At 59.8% G+C, this 22,503-nt stretch overlaps 2 protein-coding genes across 3 annotated transcripts; both read right to left on the reverse strand.

Annotated features, from left to right (window-relative positions):
* Positions 1-24: 24 nt before the first annotated feature.
* On the reverse strand, positions 25-11,264 carry ADD2 (adducin 2). Of its 2 annotated transcripts, XM_063358832.1 has the most exons (16): positions 11,206-11,264; positions 10,491-10,611; positions 9,821-10,004; positions 9,151-9,289; positions 8,593-8,744; positions 7,161-7,241; positions 6,891-7,040; positions 6,665-6,808; positions 6,455-6,553; positions 5,834-6,010; positions 5,470-5,727; positions 4,938-5,057; positions 4,732-4,821; positions 4,431-4,587; positions 4,225-4,329; positions 25-3,260 (listed from the first exon to the last, which is right to left on the reverse strand). In XM_063358832.1, exons 3-16 carry the CDS (start codon positions 10,001-10,003, stop codon positions 2,959-2,961), a joined length of 2,157 nt encoding a protein of 718 aa, XP_063214902.1. In that variant the 5' UTR covers position 10,004; positions 10,491-10,611; positions 11,206-11,264; the 3' UTR covers positions 25-2,958. The 2 variants fall into 2 exon arrangements, with proteins under 2 accessions (XP_063214902.1, XP_063214901.1); XM_063358831.1 differs by lacking the exon at positions 11,206-11,264 and having other exon boundaries at positions 10,491-10,768.
* Positions 11,265-11,705: 441 nt separating this feature from the next.
* On the reverse strand, positions 11,706-21,694 carry FIGLA (folliculogenesis specific bHLH transcription factor). Its single transcript, XM_063358710.1, has 5 exons — positions 20,102-21,694; positions 13,969-14,195; positions 12,573-12,725; positions 12,068-12,214; positions 11,706-11,822 (listed from the first exon to the last, which is right to left on the reverse strand). The coding sequence occupies exons 1-5, from the start codon at positions 20,145-20,147 to the stop codon at positions 11,802-11,804; spliced, it is 594 nt and encodes a 197-aa protein (XP_063214780.1). The 5' UTR covers positions 20,148-21,694; the 3' UTR covers positions 11,706-11,801.
* Positions 21,695-22,503: the final 809 nt, after the last annotated feature.

Below are 22,503 nucleotides of genomic sequence, written 5' to 3' on the forward strand. Positions count from 1 at the left end.
ATCCACCTCCAAGCGCCACAGCACTAGCGTGTGCCAAACACGGGGTTTATTTACAGACAGGCGTTACACAGCACTTTCCAGCGACGATTGTCAGACACCGGCCATTGCCCTTGCCAGCCCACAGGTGGGGGACACCCCTCTCCCCTCCCCACCATGCTCCCCCGGGCCATGGCGGCAAACCCAGCATTGAGCAGCCTCCTCTCGGCCTCATGTCGGTGGGTGTTCAGCAGCCGCATCCTCGCCGGCGACCACGGCATGTCCACCAGCCCCAGGTGGCAAAAAGGGTGCTGAATCCAGCTGGAACCACAGCATCGCCCTCGTTTCCCGCAGTGTGTCGGCGTATCCATGGTCGAAGATGGAAATCCGGCCTCTCTTCTTTTCAGTTAAGGATGCAAATATGGAGGGCGAGGAGCACCAGGCCTCTTGGGGCACTGGATGAACGGTTTGCCTCGCAGTCAGGGATGCGTCCCGGCCTCCCCGCCACTGAAAACCCACACCAAGGGCTTGACCTGGGGCTCTTGGGCACAGGCAGCCTTGCACAAAGGAGGTGAGAAGGAAGCAGCGAGCCTAGGGGCTGCCTGCAAGCAGCCGGCAGCAAAATGCTGGCAGGGGAGAGGGGGAAAATTATCCGGTGGGGCGGTCCCGAGGGTGCCCTAACGGATGGGGAAACCGTGGCATCGACGTGACCTTATATCTGTTTTCTTCTAGCTAAGTGGCAAGGACGCACATTGCAGTGGTGGCCATTTGAGCCTTCCTCCTTGCTGAAGGCACCGGTGTCTCTTGCTTCCCAAAACTGAACAAGATGCCTAGCTCAACCCAGACTGGCTCACAGGGGGAAAATAAATCCCTCTCCTGTGGAGAAAAGGGGTCGCAAAGCCCCTGGGGACAGACTCTCGGAGGAAAAAGGGCTGCAGCTGGTCCGGTGGTGGGGTGTGCGGCAGTGCTGTAATTCAGGGAATTGCCCCGGGAGAGACCGTGCCGTCTTGGGGTGGCAACAGAGACGCCACTGTGGGGCTTTCCTGGCCTAGGTCGAGCAGAGGCATGGGCCAGATGACAAAAATGGCCTCAAAGAGCCTTAAAATCAGTGGCAGTAGACAACACCCCATGGGAAATGGTTACAGAGCTGTGATTTGCTTTCTGCGGAAGAGACACTGAATATAGGCACGACCATGGGGCTGGTGTTCGGTCCATCAGTTGCAGATGGTGAATTTAGGAGCTCAGGGTCCCCCTGGTCCTTGCAGGAGCGTGATGGGGAGCTGTGTCTCTAACCCCGGTGCGGACCGGGCAGGACAAACACTATCCCCGAATACCGGGCTCGGGTTAGCCCTGGGACTCCAGTAAGGTACCCACCAGGTACGTATTTTTGCAATTTTTTGCTTTTTATGTTTTACTTTCTGATTCAGAATTTGCCCAGCCTGCTCTGTATCGCAGCCCTGCAAAGAAACCCAACCTGCCTTTACAAACCTCCTCTCCTTGACCCACAGCTGCCTGCACGGGCCCCGCTCCCTGCCTGCGCCCTGCTCGGGGCCTGCTCCCTGCCACCCCCAAAATTGCTGCCAGGCTTTCAGCTCTTCAGAAGAGGAAAACAAGAGCTGAGACCTGCCTCGCAGAAGCAAAAAGGCTTTGAAAACACAGCGGTGGCACGTGGGAAAATCATATTGGGGTGAGGAAACCTGGCGCCCTCAGAGTGGGGGGGTTCTGGGGTTTCCTGCAGACCCCCAGCAGACAGGACTCGGTGGGCGTTGGGGCTGTGGCAGGGAAGCCTGGTCCCCGCGGTCAGTGCTGCCCCAGGAAGACGGCAAACCCCTATGGCTTGCAGGAGGATGGGGGCTGATCCTGTGGGTTTTGCCCCCTAAATCCCAGCATTGGAGCGGCTGCGTTTTCTTCTTCCCTTGGGGCACGGCCGGCAGGTTTTAACGATGGTGGTGTCGCTGTAGGGAACGCTAGAGGCGGGGAGGCAAGGCTGGGTGGGAAGGGAACACCAGGGAGGATTTTAATTTGTGTTTGGGAGTCTAGAGCTGGGGAAAAGCAATGATCTGGCCTCGGCCGTGTGGACGGGCGCTCGCTGAGCCCAGGGTCGGTGCCAGCAGAGACCTGGCACAGCCTTGGCCATCAGTGATGGTGGGGATGGGGGTGGCAGCGTCGGCAGTGCCTCTGGCTGAAGTGAATTGGCAGCGTGTGTTCATCCCGAAGTAGCACTTAGTGAGTGAAGTTTTGCTCAGTTTTAAATAACACGGACAAATCCCGGAGGCTCTTTTCTTCTCCCTTCTCAGGCGCAGTTCATGCAGTGTGGCAAAATTCTCGGACAGGGAATTTGTGAGACGGTGGCACCAACAGGGGGTTGAAAGTGGCTCTCTGGCCCTGGGGAGAGGAAGGTTACGATCCAGGAAGGAAAGGGTCCCAGGCCCACCACCTCGCCCCCTCCTTCGGGGAGAACTCCCCCGCCTTTGGCTTGATCCGATTTACCCCAGCAAAGCGGTGAACAATTTTACCTGGAGCTGAAGCCAGGACCATTCCAGTGGAGCTTGAAACAGGAGGTAAAAAAAAAAAAAAAACAACAACAACACACCTCAAACCAAGCGGATCCCCACATTTCACGAGGGCTCTGCAAGCGGCGGGTGGGGAGAAAAACCCAACCCTCAGCCCATGTGTGGGGAAGGGGCTGATGCCCAGAAGGGAGAAGGGAGAGCTCGTGGGAGGAGGGAGATTGCAGCGGGTATTTCCCCAAGCAGCAAACAGGGACCATGATCTTTTCGTAAAGCTCAGTGAGCGTCTCCAAAAGCGGGTGACGGTGGGGACGAGGTGCCTTGTGCCAGGAGTACCCAGAAAACAATTCGCCTCCGGGGTTTTCGACTGCGTCTCAGCCAGACGCGCGACGCAGGAGCTGTCCCTCCGCCTTGGCGCCTCCATCCAGAGCGGTTTGTGGTTGTCACCACAGCGGGAGGCCTTGGAGGAGACTCAAGATTCGATCTTTTCCTTCTTTTTGCCTTTTTTCAGGAAAGACGGGGTCCGGAATTTCTTCTTCTTCTTGGAGGGTGATTTGGAGGGTGAGCCTTCGGGGGAGACGGGGCTGCTGGTCACCGTCTCCTTCTCCTTGGGGGCATCTGGGTCAGCGTTGGCGGGGGAGGTCGTCCGCCCCCCACCTTTGCCCAGGTTTTCCTCAGTGCTTTGCTCCTCGTCCTTCCCGTTCACCACTGCCGGTGGCTCCTTCTCGGTGGTGGAATTGGCCGACACTTGGCTGCCGTCTGCCTTGTTGTCACCTTGGCAGGGGGAAAGGGGAGAGATGAGGGTTGGGGTAGCGGCAGCCGGCACTGCGGAGGTTTAATTCCCCCCCCCAACTCGCTGGTTTGACCTGGGCAGGAGCAGGATTTGTCCCCTGCCAACTGGAAGCACAGGGACCTGATCCCCTCCTGCTGCAGGCACCGCTTTCCTGAGCCTTCCCCCCCAATCTTCCCTGCGGGACAAGTGACAGAGGGATGGAGAGCTAGGAAGAGGCAGGCAGGGCTCCGTCCTGGCCTCACCTCTGGAAATAAAGTGGGCAGGAAAGAAAATGAGGCGACCCAAGGCATTTCCTTCTGCGAAACCCTGAGCGGGGCACCACTCCTTGCAGGACCATGGCCGAAATGGGGCACGGAGAGCAAGGTCACCCCGAGCTAGCGGGGAGCGTGGTCGCCCGCGTCCCTCCGCCCGCAGTGAGGCTTGAGGACGGCCTCTCCGTACTTACTACGGTGACAAGTATTCAGAGTCAGAGGTAACTCCTTGGGGGAAAGCCACACGTGGAGGAAAGAGAAAGGAAGATGTGGAGACAGACATACAGACACCATGAGACACGATGAGAAAGCGAGAAGCCGCGCGCTCCCACTGCTCTCTCCCACCCCCTGAGACCTGCTGCAGTTTGTTGATGACAAATTTGCGTTTGAGGACACGTAATAATGGGAATATCGCACCCATCAACGCATTAGGAGGGGACAGAGGTGTCCCGCAAAGCCACCAGCAGATGCTCATGTCCTCCTGCCTTGAAGGCAAGTGATGGCTTTGGTGCCTTGGGGCGCGAATCCCCATCGGTGCTCAGCCCCGCCAGAGCGGGGTCCCCCACAGGGAAAGGCAGAGGGACCTGGGGGTGACATTCATCTGTGTTTCAGCGGGGTTTGGCTACAGCCACCCTCATCCCCGCTTGTCACCTCCGCTTGGCTGGTGAGCCCAGGCGCTCACCAGCCCACTCACCCTCCGAGGGCTTGGCAGGTGTTGGGGCTGGGCTCTGCGGCAGGGAGCCGGGAGGCGATTTGGTGGGGGAAGCCTGGCTTTCCTTGGCTGTGGCATCCTTCTCGCCTGCCAGCGGAGAGAGAGTGCTGGCCCCAAGGTCCACCGGGTGCTGTGGCCCCAGGGGGGACTTTGGGATTGGGGTTCCCCCCCCCCCGTACCACTCCTACCCTGTAGCCCCAGCTTTTTCCTCTCCACCTCCTGCTTGTACTCCTCCAGCTCCTGGTCGGTGAGCTGGCTGAAGGGGTTCGGGGGCTCTGGCTCAGTGGGTGCCTCCTCCCGGGATGCCTCTTTGGCCTCTGTGTCCCCCAGATGACTCTCTGTGGACTGAAACACCACCCCCCCACCCCCCCCGGAGTGGTGTCACCTCACGACCAGTGGGATGCCAGGGAAGGGCTGGACACTCCGGGGGGAAGAGGGAAGGCAGGACGTGGCGTTGGGGATGCGGGTTAGGGACGGGGGGTGACCTACAGGGCTGCGGCTGGTCTCAGCGATGACACTGGCCAACAGTTGCGACTGGGGCCCGGCCGACTTCACATCTTGGCGGTTTTGCTCCCGGATCTGTGGGTGAGATGCAGAGAGGGGAGGGGAAAAAAGCATCCCCCTTGCCCTGGGGTCTGCTGAGAGCCTGGCATCCGCGTCCGAAAGCCTCTAGGGCTTTTGGGACGGGCCCATACCTTGTTCCTCATCTCCAGCACCTCCTGCGGGTCTGTGTAGAGGGGCACGAACTGGTTGGGGTTCTCGATTCGGATGGGGGTCCCGCTGCTGGCTTTTTCCACCTCATCCGCTTTCAGCCACTGCATGTCAGAGTGGTGAAACCCCAATAAACACACGTTGCGGAGGGAGGAGACCCCCGAAAAAATGCATCTTGCATAGAAGGGAGACCCCATAAAGCCTGTGGTGCTTGGCCCCCTGGGCTGGGGAGGTGACATTTTAAGATAAATATTATTACGGGGTGGGGAATAGAGGCAGAAAGAAAAGCTTGCATTAAATAAAGGCACCAAATGAAGTGTTTCTCGCTTCTGGAATTTCTGGGCAATCTGCACACCAGATTTTGGTGTGATCGATAACATCCCAAGCGTCCCTCCATCTCCCTTTTTTTTTTTTGGTACCCCAAAATCCCCCCATCATCCATACAGCTGATGCCATTCCCAGACCCTTTCCCAAATTAACCCAACACCCCCCCAGGATGCCACGGCAGCCCCGCACCGTCGTCTTTGTCCTCTGGCTGCTGGCACTGCCCTGCTGCTCCTCAGCCACATTGACCCTCATGTAAGTGTTGGGGGTGTTGAGCCACCGTGTCTTCTCCTTCTGCTGCTTCTGGGCATGCTGCCGCAGCGTGGGGACAAGGGCCGCCTCCTCCTCGAAGACGAAGGCCGTCACGGTGGCGGGAATTAGCACGTCACTTTTGGGCTTGCTCTTCTCCTGCACGAAGGGGTAGCGGTAGGTGTAGCCTGTGCGGTAACCCTGGAAAGGCAAAAAGCACTTGGTTGTGACTAATGTAGGGATAAAAAGAGACATTTTTCTGCATTTGGGGGGAGGTTGCCGTGTTTTGGCATCGGCTGGTGCTCACCAGGTTGTCCAGCATCCTCATCAGGGCTTCGAATTCATGCTCGCCCAAGCGGCTCTTCTGCATGGGCCCGAAGGTGCTGCCAGCCCAGCGCACCGAGCCCACCTCGTGGGGCCGGTGCTTGGCGCGCTCCAGGACAATCAGGTTCTCCACGCCGCCCGCGCTTGCCAGCGCCGACACCTACGGCCGAGCCCAGGGAGACACAGCTGATGCAGCTGAACAGCCCCAGATCCGCCCGTGGCCCCCGTGGCGGTGGGGCCGTGCTGGTCTGTCCCATCCCAGGCACCGCACTGGTGGCAGAGACCTGTCACAACTCAGTGCATGGTCCCAGGGTACCATGCTGGCAGCAGAGACTGTACACAGCTCAGTGTGAGCTCCCGGAGCACTAGGCTGGCGGCAGAGACCTGGCATAGCTCAGTGCATGCTCCCAGAGCGCTGCACTGGGGGTGAAGACACAGCGCAGTTCAGTGCAGTGTCCTGAGGCAGAGACCTGCCACAGCTCAGCGCATGCTCCTGGGGGCACAGTGCTGGCAGCCGAGACCGTACGCAGCTCAGTGCTTATTCCTGGGGGCACGGCGCCGGCAGCAGTGACTGTACGCGGCTCGGGGCGTGCCCTGCGCTCACCTGGATCTCACAGGCGGCCTGCAGGTGGAAGATGCTGTAGAAGGCCTCCTCGGCGGTGTCGCCCAGCGCCAGCACCCCGTGGTTGCGCAGCACCAGGATCTGCATCGCCCAGTGTTGGGAGAGGGGACCATCAGCGGGGCAAGGAGGAGGGGACAGGGACAGAGAGGTGGCCCCCGCCGTCCCCACCCCGTGTCCCACTCATCCCCTCACCTTACAGGTGGGACCAAGGGACTTTTGGAGCTCGACCCGATCGTCTTCGTCCTCCACCTCCCCGCGGAAATCGAAGTAGGCGACGTCCCCCAGCAGCAGGGCAGCGCGGGAGATGGGCAGCACGCCGCACCGCATGGCCGACACCTGCGGCGGGGCGGGCAGGGCAGGCAGGTCGACAACACCCTCCCCCAATCCCCCCCCCCCCCCAAAAAAAAGATCATCTTACTGCAGCAGTGGCTGGCGTGTGCAGGCGGATGATGCAGCGGGCGTCAGGGCGGGCGGCGTAGATGGCGGCGTGGAGGCTGAAGCTGCGAGCGTCGGGGGTGAATCCGGTGCTGCCCTGCTCCACCACGGCCCCCAGCACGTTCACCTTGATCTTTGGGGGGGTGCATGTGTGTGTGGGGGGGGAGGATTTTGGGGTTCAGAGCTGGCTGAGCATCCCTTTTCCCCCCTGCCCGGGGAGGGGGATGGGGGCACGCACGCAGGCGTTGCTCACCAGGCTGGCTGCTGTCACCTCGCTGCATGCCAGCCCCTGGGGGGCCACCAAGAAATGCTCCTGCTCCTTGCTGACCCGCAGCTGCACCGGGGAAAAAGCCCAAATAGGTATAAAAATATGAAAAAAAAAACCCAAAAACCAAAAAAACCCCACCAAACATCAAAAATCCATACCCCCTAAAAAGAACACCTACTCCCCCAAACCCCCCCAAAACCTTAAACCCCCCCCAAAAAAAAAACCACCAAAAATTCCCAACCCCTCCAAAACCCAACTCCACCCAAACCCCTCAAAACCCAACTCCCCCAAAGAGCCCCCAAGCCCCCCCCAAAACCCAAACTCCACCGAAAAAGCCCCGACCCCCCTGCGCCCCCAAAACCTAACCTCCCCAGAAAACTAACCCCCTCGACGCCCCCAAACCGCCTCCCAACTGCCACAAAAAAACCCAAAGCCCCCAAACCCTCAACTCCTCCCCAAAACCCCTCACCCCCCCCCAAAAAACAACCCCTGAAACTCCGCCCCCAAAAAAAAGCCTGACTCCCCGAAAGAATCCCCAACCCCCCCCAAAAAACCCAAGGCACCCAAATCCCCAACTCCCCCCAAAAAGACAAAACCCCCGTGTCCCCCCAAAAACACCAACCAACCCCCAAAACCCAACCCCCTCAACCCCCCCAACACCCACAAAAAGCCCAAAGCCCCCAAACCCCCAATTCCCCCCAAAAAAGCCCAACCCTCCTGCCCCCCCGAAAACCTCACACCCCTCAAAAAACCACCCCCCCACCACCCAAAAAAACAACTCCCGCAAAGAACCCCCCAACGCCCCTCAAAAAACCCCGTTCCCCCCAAACAACCCCAAACTCCTGCGCCCCCCAAAAACCCCAAGCCCCAAAAAAACCAACACCTCCAAAAACCCCTCACCCCCCACCCCCTGAAAAACTCCCCCCAAAACCCAGTTCCTCCTCCAAAACCCCCACTTCCCCCCAAAAAAAACACCCTCAAACCACCCGCAAACCCACCCCCCCAAAAAAAACCCACCCTCTAACCACCCCCCCAAAAAAAACCCACCCTCTAACCACCCGCAAAACCACCCCCCCCAAAAAAACCCCACCCTCTAACCCCCCCACAAACCCACCCCCCCAAAAAAACCCACCCTCTAACCACCCGCAAACCCACCCCCCAAATAAAAAACCCACCCTCTAACCACCCGCAAACCCACCCCCCAAAAAAAAAAAACCCCTCTAACCACCCTCAAACCCACCCCCCCAAAAAAAACCCACCCTCTAACCACCCGCAAACCCACCCCCCCAAAAAAAACCACCCTCTAAATCCCCCCAAAAAACCTTCCCCCCCCCCCCAAATAACACTACCCCACACAAACTCCCTCCAACTCCCCCAAAATCCCTACCCCCCCCCCCCCCCCCCCCGTGGTGCTCACGGTGACGGCGGCGTGTCCCAGCTGGGCCCAGCCGTAGAGGTCGAGCAGGCGGTGGATGCTGCCCACCTTGCAGCGCATCAGCCGCTCGCCCTTGGCCAGCGCCGGCACCTCGGGGCCGTGCAGGTCGTTGATGGGGGTGACGGCCGCCAGCCCTGGGAACATGCCACCCCCCTGGTGAGGCCGGAGACAGCGAGGGGTGGGTTTGACCCCCCCGCCTCCCCCAAAGCCTCCAACCCCAGGGGCTTCCCCAGGGATGGGGCAGTGGAGGGTTGTGGAGCCGGGTTCGCTGGCCCCACACATTTGGCGGTCCCCAACGGTTTCGGCGGGGGCGGGGCGGGGGGTTGGTTGGGGGTCTGCCTCTGTCCCCACAGTCGCCGATCACCTTGCCCCTCCCCTTGCCCTCTCCCGCTTTTTCTACTAGAAATGACAAGAAAACGGAGCCCTGTGGGATGTTTTCTCCCCTACGACCCCACAAATTAGGAAAAACAATCAAGAATTTCACCAAACTGTTGCGCTTCCCCCCCCCCCCCAAAAAGCCCTTGGCAGGTGCAGTCGTACCAATGGGGGAGGTGGGGAGGATGGCAGGGGACGTGGTGGCCATGAAGTCAGCAATCTGTCGCAGGGCCCAGATGTGGGACGAGTTGTTTCCCTTCTTCATCTGCTCCTGGATGAGGCTCTCCAGCTCCTCCCTGAAAGACTGCGGCATCCCAGCCCCGCCGGTGTCACCTCCCCCAGGGAAGGGATGCGGTCACCGAACAGGGACCACAGGGACCATCCGGTGGCACCGGGGCAGGAGGCACCACCAGATTGGTGGTGGCACAATCACTAGCTTGGTGGCAGTGGCACCACTGGCATTGTGGCGTGATGACGATGGCACCACCAGCTAGGTGGCAGCAACACCGCTGGCGTAGCGGCACGGCTGGCTTGGTGCCAGTGACACCATTGAGTTGGTGGCACGGTGATGGTGGCACCGCCAGCTTGGTGTCAGCAACACCGCTGTCTTGGTAGCACTGGCAACTGCGTGATAGCAGCGCCACAGGCTTGGTGGCAGGGACATCACCGGCTTGGTGGCACGGTAGTGGCACCACCAGCCAGGTGGGGATGTGCCCCAAGGCAACGCATGGTGGCATTTGCTTGGGGATGGGAGGGACTGGGGCAAGGGACAGGAGGGACAGGGTTGGGGACCAAGAGGGACGGGGTTGGGTCACCGAGAGGTGCTGCCCCTCACCGGGCTCTGGAGGATCATGGTGACCCGCTTCTTCTGCTCCATCATGTTGAAGTCCTGGCGCAGGTCGGCCGCCATGTTCCGCGCCCGTAGGAAATCGGGGTCCTCCTCGGCCAAACGCTCCAAGTAACGGGGTCCAGGGGCGGGGGGGGAGGGCAGGGGCTCCGGGCTGGCGGCTGTGCTCATCCTGGACAGACAGACGGACGGCGTCGGTCCCTGCTGCCCTCACTCACGCCGCCACCGAAAACAGCCCCAGCTGTGCCACCTAGATAAGCCCAGCCAGCCCCCGCCCTGCCTGAAGGCATGACCCATCGGTGTGATGAGTTGGCAGGGAGCAGGGGAAATGTCCCCCCCCCCCGCTGCCTGCGCTGTCTGGCCCCCATCACACCCCACCACCCCCGCCCCGGGGAGAAGCACCAGCTGAGAACTGGCAGCTCAGCGCACCGATGGGAGCAGCACCAGCGACGCCCAGCTCCGAATCGGGGCCGCGTGACGTCGAGGTGTTGACACTGTGGTGCGTTTCGGGTCACCACTCACCACCCCCCTCTCCCCCCCCACCAAAATGGGGGGGGGGGGGGGTGGCCGGGGCGGGGGGGGCACCCCCCAACAAAGCCCCCCCCCCTCCACTTCAGCCCCCCCTCCCCCCCCCCCGTTTTGCTGCCTGGGGACCCACCTGGCTCAGAGGGAAGCGGGGAGCCTTCGCCAAGGTGAAATTCACGGGGGGGGGGGGGGGCGGGTCTCCACGGTGGCCCCCAGCCCACGTCGGCGGGTGAGCGACAGGCGGCGGCGAAGTCCTGAGCATCCCGGTAGGATTTTCCCCCCCCCGCACCCCCCGGTCCCCAAGAGAGGAGGAAGGAGAGAGCAGAGGGGTCTCTAAGGGCCCCCCCATCACTCGGTACCGGCGAAGACACACACACACACACCCCCCCCCGCCCCCCCCAGCATCCCCGGCCGCCTCCACCCTCGCCGCACCCGGCGCTGCGGCAGCCGCAGGGATGGCGGACGATGATTAAAAAAAAATAAAATACGGAATTTTATGGGGTTTTTTTGGGGGGGGAAGGGAGGGGGGAGCTGCAGCATTGCGCCTCCCCGATGGATGGATGGATGGATGGATGGATGGATGGGGGGAGGGGGGTCGGGTACCCACCGCCCTCGGAGGATGAAGGGCCGGGGCGGGGAATGCGCTGCAGCCCCCCCGTATCTGCATGCAGCCCTCTTGGGGGGGGGGCGCGGACACACAAAAGAAGAAAGAAAAGGAAAAAAAAAAAAAAAAAAAAAGGCGGGGGCACCCAGCTGGTCCTACACCCACCCCCCCAAAAAAAAAACCAAACCCCAAACCCACCCTCCCCGGGGGGTGCTGCGGCCGGGAGGATGCTGCCATCACCCACCTCCTCCTCAGAGCATCCTGTGACAAAGACCCCCCCCCCCCGCCCCCCCGCGCAGGTCCAGCTCCCTCTGTCGACACGCCACGCCTGGCCCCGCCCTAGCCAAGGTGGGGGGGGGGGGAGCCCACGGACAACACATACCCACCCCCCCCCCCCGGTAAACTCCACCAGCGCCGATAAACACGGAGGGGAAACACAGAGAACCCTCAGAGACACCCCCCAAACCCCCCCATTTTATTGCGAGTTCGTTAATTGGGACCCGGATGAAATAAGCCGTTACCTGGCAGAGGGGAAGAGCAGCGCTGCCAAGTGCTAATTACATTCGCATAGAGCAACTAATTACAGCTCTCGCCCCCCCGCATTTTAGGGGTGATGGATACCCTCCCCCCTCCCCCCCCCCCCAAAGCCCCCCATTTTAGGGACAGCGCAGGTTGGGCTGCTGGGTTTAATGGGATGGGGGGCTGGAGCCGGCCCTGGGCCAGGAGCCATCCCTTCCCCCCCCCAAAAAAAAAAATGAAAAAAATTGTTGCTTGAGGAGCGTTGAACTTGGCCATCACACTGACTCCCCCGCGGGTCTCTGCGGGACACCTCGGGTTTTTTTAGGGATTGGTTGGGAAAACCTTCAAAAAAAAAAAAAAAGAAAAAGAAAAAGATTTTTCCCTCCTTTGGATTTTTTTTTGGGGGGATGGGGGGGGTGGGTGGTAAAAGCCGATTTGAAGCAACCCCCATTTATGCTGATATAAGCCAGAGGCTCCCCAAAACCCCCGAGCCCATGTGTGGGGGCTCCCTGCAAGGCCCATGGGTGCCGTCCCCCGCTTCCAGGGTGCACCCAACCCTGTCACCCTCAGGGGGACCCCCAACTCACCGGCCCCCCGCTCTCCTCTGGTAGCCCAGTGCAGAGGGGCAGGACGGGGGGACCCCACGGGCATGGGGTGGGGACACCGCCAGGCCAGGTCCCGGGGTCCCCCTGCCCGCTGTCACCCAGCTCCTGCTCAGCATCGTTGTCCTGCCGCTGGGAAAACGGGGGAGAAAAGGGCAAAGGGGAATTAAAAATAAAATAAAATTTAAAAAAAAAAAAAAATCACAAATTGCTATTTTGAGGTTTTGGGGTTTGTTTTTTTTTTTTTTTTTTTTTTTTCCCCCCCCCTGTTCTGGACCCTCGGATGAGGAATAACATTCCCGTCCCCCTCCCCGGACTAATAATTAATTTCATTTCTCAATTTTAAAATTAATCGCACCCTGAAAAACGGCAAGCAAGAAAACGGGGATCAGCCCATTCTTACACGCACGTGTAAGAAGGGGGGGGGGTTGGGATGCAGGGGCTCTATTTTGGGGGTGACCCACCCCATCCCACCCACCCCCCCCAGTACCTCGAAGCCCCCCGTCTCATCCAGCACCAGGCGCAGCAGGCGGATGTACTCGGCGGCCGCTCTCAGGGTGTCAACCTTGCTGGGCTTGCGGTCGCGGGGGACGAGGGGCACCAGGGTCCTCAGCCGCGAGAAGCCGCTGTTCAGGTTTTTAATCTGAACGGGAACGAAGGAACGCATCGAGTCACGCCCCGTGGGAACACGGGGGGGGGACCCCGGCACTAAACTGCCCCCCCACCCCCAAGGATGAAAACAGGGACCCCCAAGGATTAAACTGCACCTGCCAGAATTGAACCAGCCCTCCCGTTCCCCCCCCCCCCCCCCCGCCGCCACCCCCCAGGATTAAACTGGGGACCCCCCCCATTATTAAACACCAGGATCAAACCAGCGCCCCCACCCCAGGACTGAAGCAGGGACCCCTATGATTAAACTGCCCCCCCCCCAATAAAATCAGGGACCCCAGGATTAAACCAGCCCCACCCAGAATTACACCTGGACCCCCGCCCCCCCGATCATTAAACAGGTCTTGCCAGGATTAAACTGGGACGACGCCCGGGATTAAACATCCCCCCTCATTATTAAAATCAGGGACCACAGAATTGAACCAGCCCCTCCAGGATTAAATGAGGCGTCCCAGGATTAAACTGGCCTCACCGGGATTGAGCCAGGCACACCCCCCGCCCCCCCTCCCCCCCCCCCAGGATTAAACCGGTGACGCGACACCCCACCCCAGGATTCAAACCGAAACCGCTCCATGACTCTATAAACTGGGCTCCCCAGGATTGAACGGGGCTCCCCCCCCAGGATTAATTGAGGGATCCCAAGATTAAACGAGGGGAACACCCCACCCCCTCACCCCCCCCCCCGATTCTTAAACTGGCAACCCCAGGATCGAACCGGGACAAACCCCAGGATTAAACTAGGCCCCTCCAGAATTAAATCAGCCCCCCAGGATTAAACTCCCCCCCCCAGGATTCCAACCAAAACCATTTTATGATTCTATAAACAGAGCTCCCCCAGCATTAAACTGAGACCACCCCCCCCCGATTAAACCGGGGACCCCCCCGGACGGAGCTGGGCTTGCCAGAATCGAACCAGGCCCACCCAGGATTAACCCAGCCCTGCCCCAGATTAAACCGGGGACCCCCCAGGATTAAACTGGGCTCACCAGGATTAAGCCAGCCCCCTCCCCTCCCCCCCATTAAAACAGGGACCCCAGGATTAAACCGGGGACCCCCCAAATACAGAGGCAAAGGCAATCCCCCCCCATAACCTGCTGCCAAGGGTGTTGCTACTGGTTTACCCTTCGACTAGAACAGCCCCAGGATAGCAGCAGTTGCACCCCCCCGGGATCTGGGGGGGGGGGGGGTGCAGGGGGGTTTTGTGGGGGTCCCCTCACCCTTTCACGCTCCTTGGCGTTGGCCGCTTGCCGTCGCTCCAGCATCTCAGCCAGGTCCCCGGCCGGCTGGTAGCCCCCGGCTGGATGCTTGCGCAGGCGGGCGATGGCGGCAGCGTGGGGCAGGGGGCCGTAGCGTTGGCTCAGCACCATCTCCAGCACCTCAGGGGCTGGGGTGGGCAGCAGAACCCCCACCGGCCGCCCCCCATCTCTGCTAGCCTCCCCCATACCTAGGCAAGGGACAGATCCCACGCTCCAACCTCACCCAGCTGCACCACAACCCAAAAAGATGGAAAACTGCTTTTTTTTTAAAAAAAAAAGGGGGGCCTTAAATACCCTGGGAGCCCAACGAGCTGCAGGTGGGGTCCAGTGGGGGATAACGAGTGGGGCGGTGCGGGGAGAGGTAGGGGCTCAGCTGCTGAGTGGGGAAACTGAGGCACAGCAGAGGCCCCGAACTGCTGGTTGCCATAAAGCCTTGACCCAAAAAGGGACCCAAAACCATCCCCCCCGGGGGGAACAGTCCCGGGGGACCAGGCCTGGCGCCCTGGGAATGGTCAACTGGCCTTTTTTTCCCCCCAGGGAGGAAGAGGGGTTTGCCGGGGAGGCTTCGAGCCTCCTGAAAAATGTGGGAAGCGCTTTTGGGTGGGGAAAATAAAAAAATAGGAGATGTTTAATAACGGCAAGGGCCGTTTCGGTAGATGGCAGTGTTAGTCCCTGCGAGGGCAGAAACCTCGGCCCAGCTGGAAAGAGGGGAAAAAAAAAAAAAAAATCCCCTTTTCCCACTAAAAACTGAGGCCAGCAGTCACCCCGGGTTATTCACCGGGGGGAACCTCATCCCAGCCCCATGCCCAGGATGGTTTTCCCCCTCCTGAGACTCTGTCCCTCCACCCCTCCGATGTTTTTGGGGAGAAAACCCCACCAAAGCAGCTTGGCCTGCTTTTCCCAGGGGGGGCTTGGGGGCTGCTGGTGGAGCGCAGTTGCCCCATGGGTTGCGGGGGGGGGACAGACGTGTTCTCCCGTGCAGGGCTGTGGCCGTCGTGCCTCAGTTTCCCCAAAGCCGAAAGCACCTGAGGGGGCTGAAAACCATCCCTGGTGCAACACCGGGGTCCTACCACTTTCCTCCTTGCCCAGAGGGAGAGCGGGGCTGGAGCAGCAAATTGAAAAAAAAAACCCAAGTGAGCCCCAAAATGAGCTTCAGAGATGCCTTGAAGGCAAACGAACTTTCAATAGAACCTCAGAAAACCCCATTTTACCCTCTTTAATGCTCCATAATGAGCTTCCCTATCCTGCAGCTGGATCCGGATAATCACATTATTACTGCCCCGATCGGGGCAGGGGTGGAGGGGGGGGGAGCGGATCTTCCTAATTAATCCGAGGGCAGGTGGGTTTAAAGCTGCCCCCAAAACAGGGGCTGTGCTCGCCTGCTCGCCTTTATTCAACGGTGGAAGGAATCCATTTCCCAGGGGATCGCTCTGTTCCCTTTGTTTTATACCTGGGAAAAGTTGTCCAGATTTGGCTGGTTTGGGATGAAAAAATTGAGGGGAAAATGGGAAGTGGGGGGAGGCTCCGGGTGGGGGGGGGGGGTGGGCGACGTAAGGGTTTGGGGGTTGCTGGTGCAAATGGGATTTGCAGGAGCCTCACCCCAAGGGGATGGGAGCAGACCTGGGGGAGGGGGGCAGGGGGGCGGAATTATTAGGGGTCACAGGTATTAGGGACTGTGGATTTTAGGGGGTCGCAGTTATTAGGGGTCATGATTATTGGCAGTCAGGGTTATTAGGGACCGTGTTCTTTAGGGGTCAGGGTTATTAGGGACCACGTCTTTTAGGGGTCGGGGTTATTAGGGACCATGTTTTTTAGGGGTCAGGGTTATTAGGGACCACATCTTTTAGGGTTCGGGGTTATTAGGGGTCAGGGTTATTAGGGGTCAGGGTTATTAGGGACCGTGTTTTTTAGGGGTCAGGGTTATTAGGGGTCAGGGTTATTAGGGACCATGTCTTTTAGGGGTTGGGGTTATTAGGGGTCAGGGTTATTAGGGACCGTGTTTTTTAGGGGTCAGGGTTATTAGGGGTCAGGGTTATTAGGGACCACGTCTTTTAGGGGTCACGGCTATTAGGGGTTACGGTTATTAGGGACCGTATTTCTTAGGGTTCATGGTTATTGGAGATCATATTTCTCAGCGGTCACAGTTATTAGGGGGGGGTCACAGTTATCAGCCCCTGCTCGCAGCAAGCGCTGGGGACCACCTGCAGTGGACGAGGACGCCGCAAAGCCAGACAGGAGTTTATTTTGTCCCCCCACACCCCCACCCCCCTACACCCCCCCTCATTTTCTGCATCTGCCAGCCTGGGACGTGGCCCCTCTAAAACCAGCAGCAGCCCCGCGGAGGCGAGGTGAGGTGGAGGAGAGCAGAAGGGAAAGGCCGAGGGGAAAGGGCAGAGCACCTGCAGCAGCGCAGCCTCTCCAGAGGGTTCGGATAAGGGCTCGAGCCACCCCAAACCGGGGCTCAGGGCAACCCCAGGATTTCTGAGTTTTGGGGGATTAACCCCAATTTCCCTTCCCAGGGTCGCGGTCTGCTTTGCTTCCGGCAGGGATGGGAGCTTGGGAAGTGTATGGGCTGAATTCCCGGAAAACAACATGCCGGCAGCCTGGGGACTGTTTGCCCGTTGGGAACGCTTTGGGACAAGGCTGTTTTCCAACCGTTATGGCTGAAACATGCCCAGTTACCCTGTTTATTTTCCCTGCACTGAGTGCGGCCGGAGCAAGAGCCAGGCTCAGGTCCCAAAGCCCTGGCCCTGGGCTGCTCCCTGAAGCTGGCTCTCCCTATCCCATTAGTTTCGCTCCATCCCGCCCCCAGCCCAACTGGCAGCACCGACATTCCGGCAGGATCTGATATTTGCCGTTATCACAAGACCGGAAAAAAATTACTACCACGAGACTGGAAAAAGTTTCTAATTATTGCGGCGGGGTCAGTGTCGGGAAGGTCAGGGAAGAGGGTTGGTGCCAGGGCTGCGGCGTGGCCGGCTCCTGGCGCGGGGCAGCTGTTGACGTGCGATTAAGCCCAATCTTTCTTGGCATGGCCCCAAACGCCTCAGACATGGCCAGTCCCTCCCGGAGCCACCGGCCTCATGCTGGCTCCGTGCTGCTCACGAACGCCCGTGATGGGTTGGCTGGCCAGATCCTGGCCACGGCTGGCCACCGCCTTCATAAAACACTTAATCGAACCTCCCAAGACGCCCTCTCTCCCGGCCAGCTGCACCCAGGAATTGGTGGCGTCGCTGGCAGCCAGATTTCCTCACCGGGCTGCTGCCGCCGAATCGGCAAATCCAAGTCCCTGAGCTCACTGGGGGTCCAAGCCCCGCTCGGCATCAGGACCACCTGGTGCCTGGGAATGGGGCTCACAGTGTGGGAAACGGGGGAGCGTGGGTTGCCATGCAGCCAGCGAGGCCTCCTTAAAAGCTTTTATCCTGCCATTAAAGCCATAAAATCATCTCTCTCGCTGCCATCAATGCTGACAGCGATACTGATATCTGCGTCTCCTGAATGCCTTATCTTAGCAAAACACGACCGGGCTCCGGCAGGAGGCAGAGAGCTCCGTCTCGGCCGAGGTTTCCTGGCTCATCCGGCTGTTCCAGCTGGAAATGTGAAGGCGTATTTGCGAGGAAAAGTCCAGAGGCTGCTTTTGCCCCCAGCCCCGGAGCTGGACGCTGCCGGGGTTGCAGCCAGTGGGTTCTCAGTGTGATGCCTGGGGGGCTGGGAGACATCCTGGGGGGCGCCGCCGTCCTGCCTGCATCCCGGCCTCGCCGCCATCGCCTCATTATAAAGAAGTTTAATGAAAAGCAGGAGGTGCCACGCTGGGGAAGTGGGGACAGTCCCTGGCCACCCGGGGGGGTCCCATGCTGGGAAAGGGCAGGTCTCGCCCCCGCCATGTGCTGGGTTAAACATGAGTCAGGAGGGACAATAAAGGGGTTTATTGGCCAGCTCTGGCACCCACCGCGACAAGGATTCCGGCAGGGATGGGCTGGGAACGGCCGGGTGACAGGGCTCAGCAACGCCTGGCTCCCATCAACCCTATCCTTTATTACGGCAAGAGATGAAACAATTCCAACTCGGTTAAATAAAAATAATAATTAAAGTCCTTCTGGGACTGGCAGCGGGGAGCTAATACCTGCCGGCACCCCCAGCGGCGCTCCTGGCCCCCCCAGTCCCTCTGGCTCCCCGGCACATCTCCCACCACCCGATGCTCGCAGTTCATTTTATTTTCCCTTTCCTGGAGATTCCCAGCACAGATGTGTCGGGAGGTGGATTGTAAAGCTCGGTGACGAGCTCGGTGAGGGCTCGGTGACTTTTCCTCTGCGCCGGCAGCAATAGGAGCAGGGACGGCACAAAGGCAGCTCTGTCCTTCCACACTTGAAGAAGTCTTTTTGTAAAAGCCGGCAGCCGGTGGAGGGCTTTTTTCCCCATCCAAGGAATTTTCAGAGTTAAAAGAAGTTTACGACAGCCAAAGGTGTTGCCAAACTGCCCCGGCACGAGGCAGGTGGCTGCCAGGGGAGCGGCTGATGGCACGGCTGCCATCGCAGCCAGCGTGGCTGTGAGCACAGGGGGTCCCGCAGCCACCCCAGGGTCTGGTTTAGTCCTGGGCTGCCACCGTCGGCCACGTGCCCTGGGGATGGGGATGAGATGGGGACAGAGACCAAGATAGGGATGGGCATGGGACAGGGAAGGGGATGGGATAGGCACAGGGACCAGGCTGGAGATGGGGATGGGGACAGGGATGGGGAGAAGGACAGGGGCAGGGATGAGGATGGGACAGGGACGGGGACGGGATTGGGACAGGGACCAGGATGGGGACAGGGATGGACAGGGTCGGGATGGGGACAGGGATGGGATACGGAAAGGGATGGGGCTCTGCTCTGCCTCGCTCTCCCCAACTCGCGCAGCACCTTGCAGAGGGAAGGTGCCGAGCTTAGAGGCCGGACTGAGGTTTAGGGCTGGGTTAAGGCTTCAGCACATCCAGGCGCTGCCTGAGCCCGGACGGGGACTCTGCCTCCCCCAGACCTGCCTGGCCCCTTCTCTCGAGCCCCTGTCACAGCCCAGCCACCTGCGACAGGGAAACCCGGGGCTTCAGCTCCGTCCTCCTCCCCAACAGCAATTTCTGCCTGTCTGTCACAGATAACCACGCTGGCGCTGATCGCCAGTGCTGCCCGGCCCTCCGTGCCAGATAATCCCCGTTTGATAGAATTAGTAAGTGCATCAACCTTAAACCTCTTTGCTTTGCGGCTCCTCTCCTGCGGCGGGGAGAAGGGACTCATGTCCCCATGGTCACGTAGGGACAGAGCCGTGGGGCTCGGGAGGCTGCCAGGCCAGCCCAGCAGCTCTTCCCCCCGTCTTTCTACATCTCGTCTGGGTCTTTTGGGGTTCTTCAGGGCCCCAGAGCTCTGCATAAGCAGAGGAGCCACCGCCGCCGCCGTGCCAGATGCCCACAGATCCCGATTAAGCCCTTCGCCGGGTAAGAGCCACGTGGGTGGCCACATGTCCCTGCCCCACGTGCACACACACATGCAACACGCACACGTGCACACGTATATGCACACGCATGAAACCTGGCGTCCCGGGACCACTTCCACGGGTCTTAACCAGGATTGGGGCCATCTGGACCTGGCACAGCTTGGAGCTTCCAGCCCCAAGCAAACACCCCTTTACAAACACCTCCATCCTGCCCCAGCCTTAATTTCCCCATTTTATTTTCCCTCGCCGGGAAAAAGGAGCGAGGATTCGTCAGTAAAACTGTCCGCACCAAAATTCAGGCTGGGGGCAAGCAAGCCAAGGCATCCCCCCACGAGGACGGGGCATTGTGGGGGTCGCCCACGGGCTGGTCCATGATCCGGCTGCTATTTGTTGCCGTGCAAAGGGATATGGCACGGAGGGATGCTCTGCGGGAGGTGTTGGCGGGGGTGATGGTGCGTGGTGCAGGACAGGAGGAGCCCAAACCCACCAGCACTGCGCGTGAAGCATCACATCCCAGGCAGCTCTGTTAGGCTCATCTCGCAGCTCCAAGATTACCCTGGTGCTGCTAAAATCCCATATTTATCTCTGCGGTGCCCAGCCAATGACCTGGGGACTGACGCGCAGGACCTACCTCCACAGGGATCAGAGATGATAAAGCTCTCCCGGTCCCGGCTCATCGTGGGGCACAAGATCCTAGCAAACGGGCTCGGCTGCTCTGGGGATGACGTCTGAGCACGCGATGGACAGGATGGACAGCAAAGTCTTCAGTCAGGTAAGGGGATTTTCTCCCTGGATTTGGGACTTGAGGTTTGTTGGGTTTTTTTTTTTTTTCTCTCTCTTTCCACCTGGCTAAACAGCCGCCACGGGCTCTGGCGCGAAGGGATGCGAGGCCAGTTCTGCTCGTCGGGAGTCGCTGCAGGTAGCAGGGGATCACAGGACGGCAAAATAATTTGTGGACGGGTGTAGGAGAACTGTTTCCCAAACCTCTGGCCCCAAGCCAGGTGGGATGATGTCAGAGCAAGGCGGGATGTAATATTCGGGGTGTTTTTCTGTCTGGTGGAGTGAATTGAAAGAAAAGTATGTGAGTGAGGGCTTTGAGACATGGTCCTCACCTCAGGGGCAAGATGCGAGATGCTGCCGTGGGTGAGCAAGGGTCCGGGGGAGAGCCCAGCTCTGCTCCTGCATCCCAGGGAGAGCCGGCAAGGCCGTGGGCCAGGGTTAGGGATTGCTTTTCTCACCCCAGAACCGGCCAAGGGAGCAGCAGTGTTTCCCTGGCAGGATGCTGAGCATCTGTGCTTGGTTTGGGACTGCCCGGCAGTTTCTCCACCGTTTGGGAAGTTTCCCTGGAAAAGCAGCTTTTCCCCCGTGCCTCAGCAGCTGTTCGCTCTTTCAAAACCATAATCGCTGGAAAGCGCAATAAAAAAAAAAAAAAAAGAAGAAGCCGTTTTTCATTTCCAACCTTTCCTCGTTTCACCCGAGCAGCGGGAAGGGCTGGGAGAGCAGGAGCCCCCCAGCTGCTGGATGGGGATCCCCCCCATTGTGCTCCAGGTTTTAAGAGGCTGCCCGGCTCCTTGCTCCCTCACCGGCTCCGGCAGCGTCTCACCAAAACACCAAGGGTGGGTTGGGAAGTGCATCTATCCGCATGCGGCTTCGTCGCCGTGACATGGACACTGGTCCTTGCCCCTGCACTGGCAGGGCTAAAGGGTGGGATCTTGCCATAGCTGTGCCCCCACGCCTTCCTCAACACCAGGTTTCGGGTTATTTCCTCCCATCGTCCGTGCTGGGTTGAAAAAAGGATTTTGCAGGGATTGGCACAGGGGGGGAGGCTCCGGGGGGGACGTTGCACCTTGGGGGCAGAACCAGAGGCTTCCCACGTGCTCCCAGCTTCTGCTGGCCAGGGCTCAAAGACCCGTCCTGCACCCAGCCTGGGCTGGATGCAGCCATGGCACAGGCGCATTTTGGGGGTCCTGGGTAATGGCAGGGTTATCCCGCTGCCAGCACACTCCAGGGTGGGACCCCTGAGACCCTGCTCAGGGAGCCTGGTGTGGCGGGGGAAAATAACAGGGGACCTTTGAGTATCCAAAATCCGCACACTTAACACGGGCCGCGAATCCCCTGGGCTTGCTTGTACCCCTGGAGGAGGCGAGGGAAAAGCCCCTGGCGCTGAGCGTCCCCCTGCCTGCTCCTGCCTGCTCTTTCAGCAGCCTGCCTGCCGCTGCTCACCCTGCTCACGCCCCAGCTCCGGCTCGGTGACACCGGGGATTTGTGCCTGCCCCACGCTGCGGGATGTGGCGGTGACCCAGCTGCCAGGAAAGCGCCTGGGGAAGGCTGGAGAAACCTCCTCTTTCCGCTGCGATTGAGAAAGTGCCGCACGCACGACTTATTCATCCCAGGGTGGCGTGACTCAAGATCCTGTGTCCCGGCCAGGGCTTTTGACCTCAGAGGTGTGCCAGGTTCGCATGTGCCCGGCACAGCCCTTGCCAGCCCCAGGACCCGCTTTGGGATGCTGGATGGTCCCCAGCTCTCCCTAAGTTTGGCCATGTTAGATTTTGGGGACACCGTCCTTCCTACCAGGGCTCCTGCCAGCTCTGACATCCCCTCTGGGGCTTGAGGACCTTGCTGGGACTTGGGGACAGTGCAGCTCGTGGAAATGCAGGGGGCTCAGATGTCTCCTCTCCGCGTTGCATGATGGGGCTGATCCTGGGGCGCTCCAGGCTGGTCCCATGGGGGATCTGATGTCCCCTCAGATCAGGAGACATTTGATGGAGATGACAGAATCCACGGCAGCTGGACAAGCCAAGGGCTTAGGGCTGGCACCACCACGAGGGAGGTCAGGGCAGGCCGCAGAAAAGAAATGTCAACCTCATGTTGCAGTAATTCAGCAGGAGGCAGAGGGACAGGCCGCCGCAGAAGCTTGGCACGGAGGGGGCAAACTGGATTTGCCAGTGCTGAAGCTCCCACTATAAAAATCCTCCTGGTCAGGGGAGGCGGTGTGGGGATGGAGATGCTCCCAGGGCTGAAGATGACCATCAC

The sequence above is a fragment of the Chroicocephalus ridibundus genome, chromosome 23 (assembly GCF_963924245.1).
Source record: "Chroicocephalus ridibundus chromosome 23, bChrRid1.1, whole genome shotgun sequence".
NCBI lineage: Eukaryota > Metazoa > Chordata > Aves > Charadriiformes > Laridae > Chroicocephalus > Chroicocephalus ridibundus.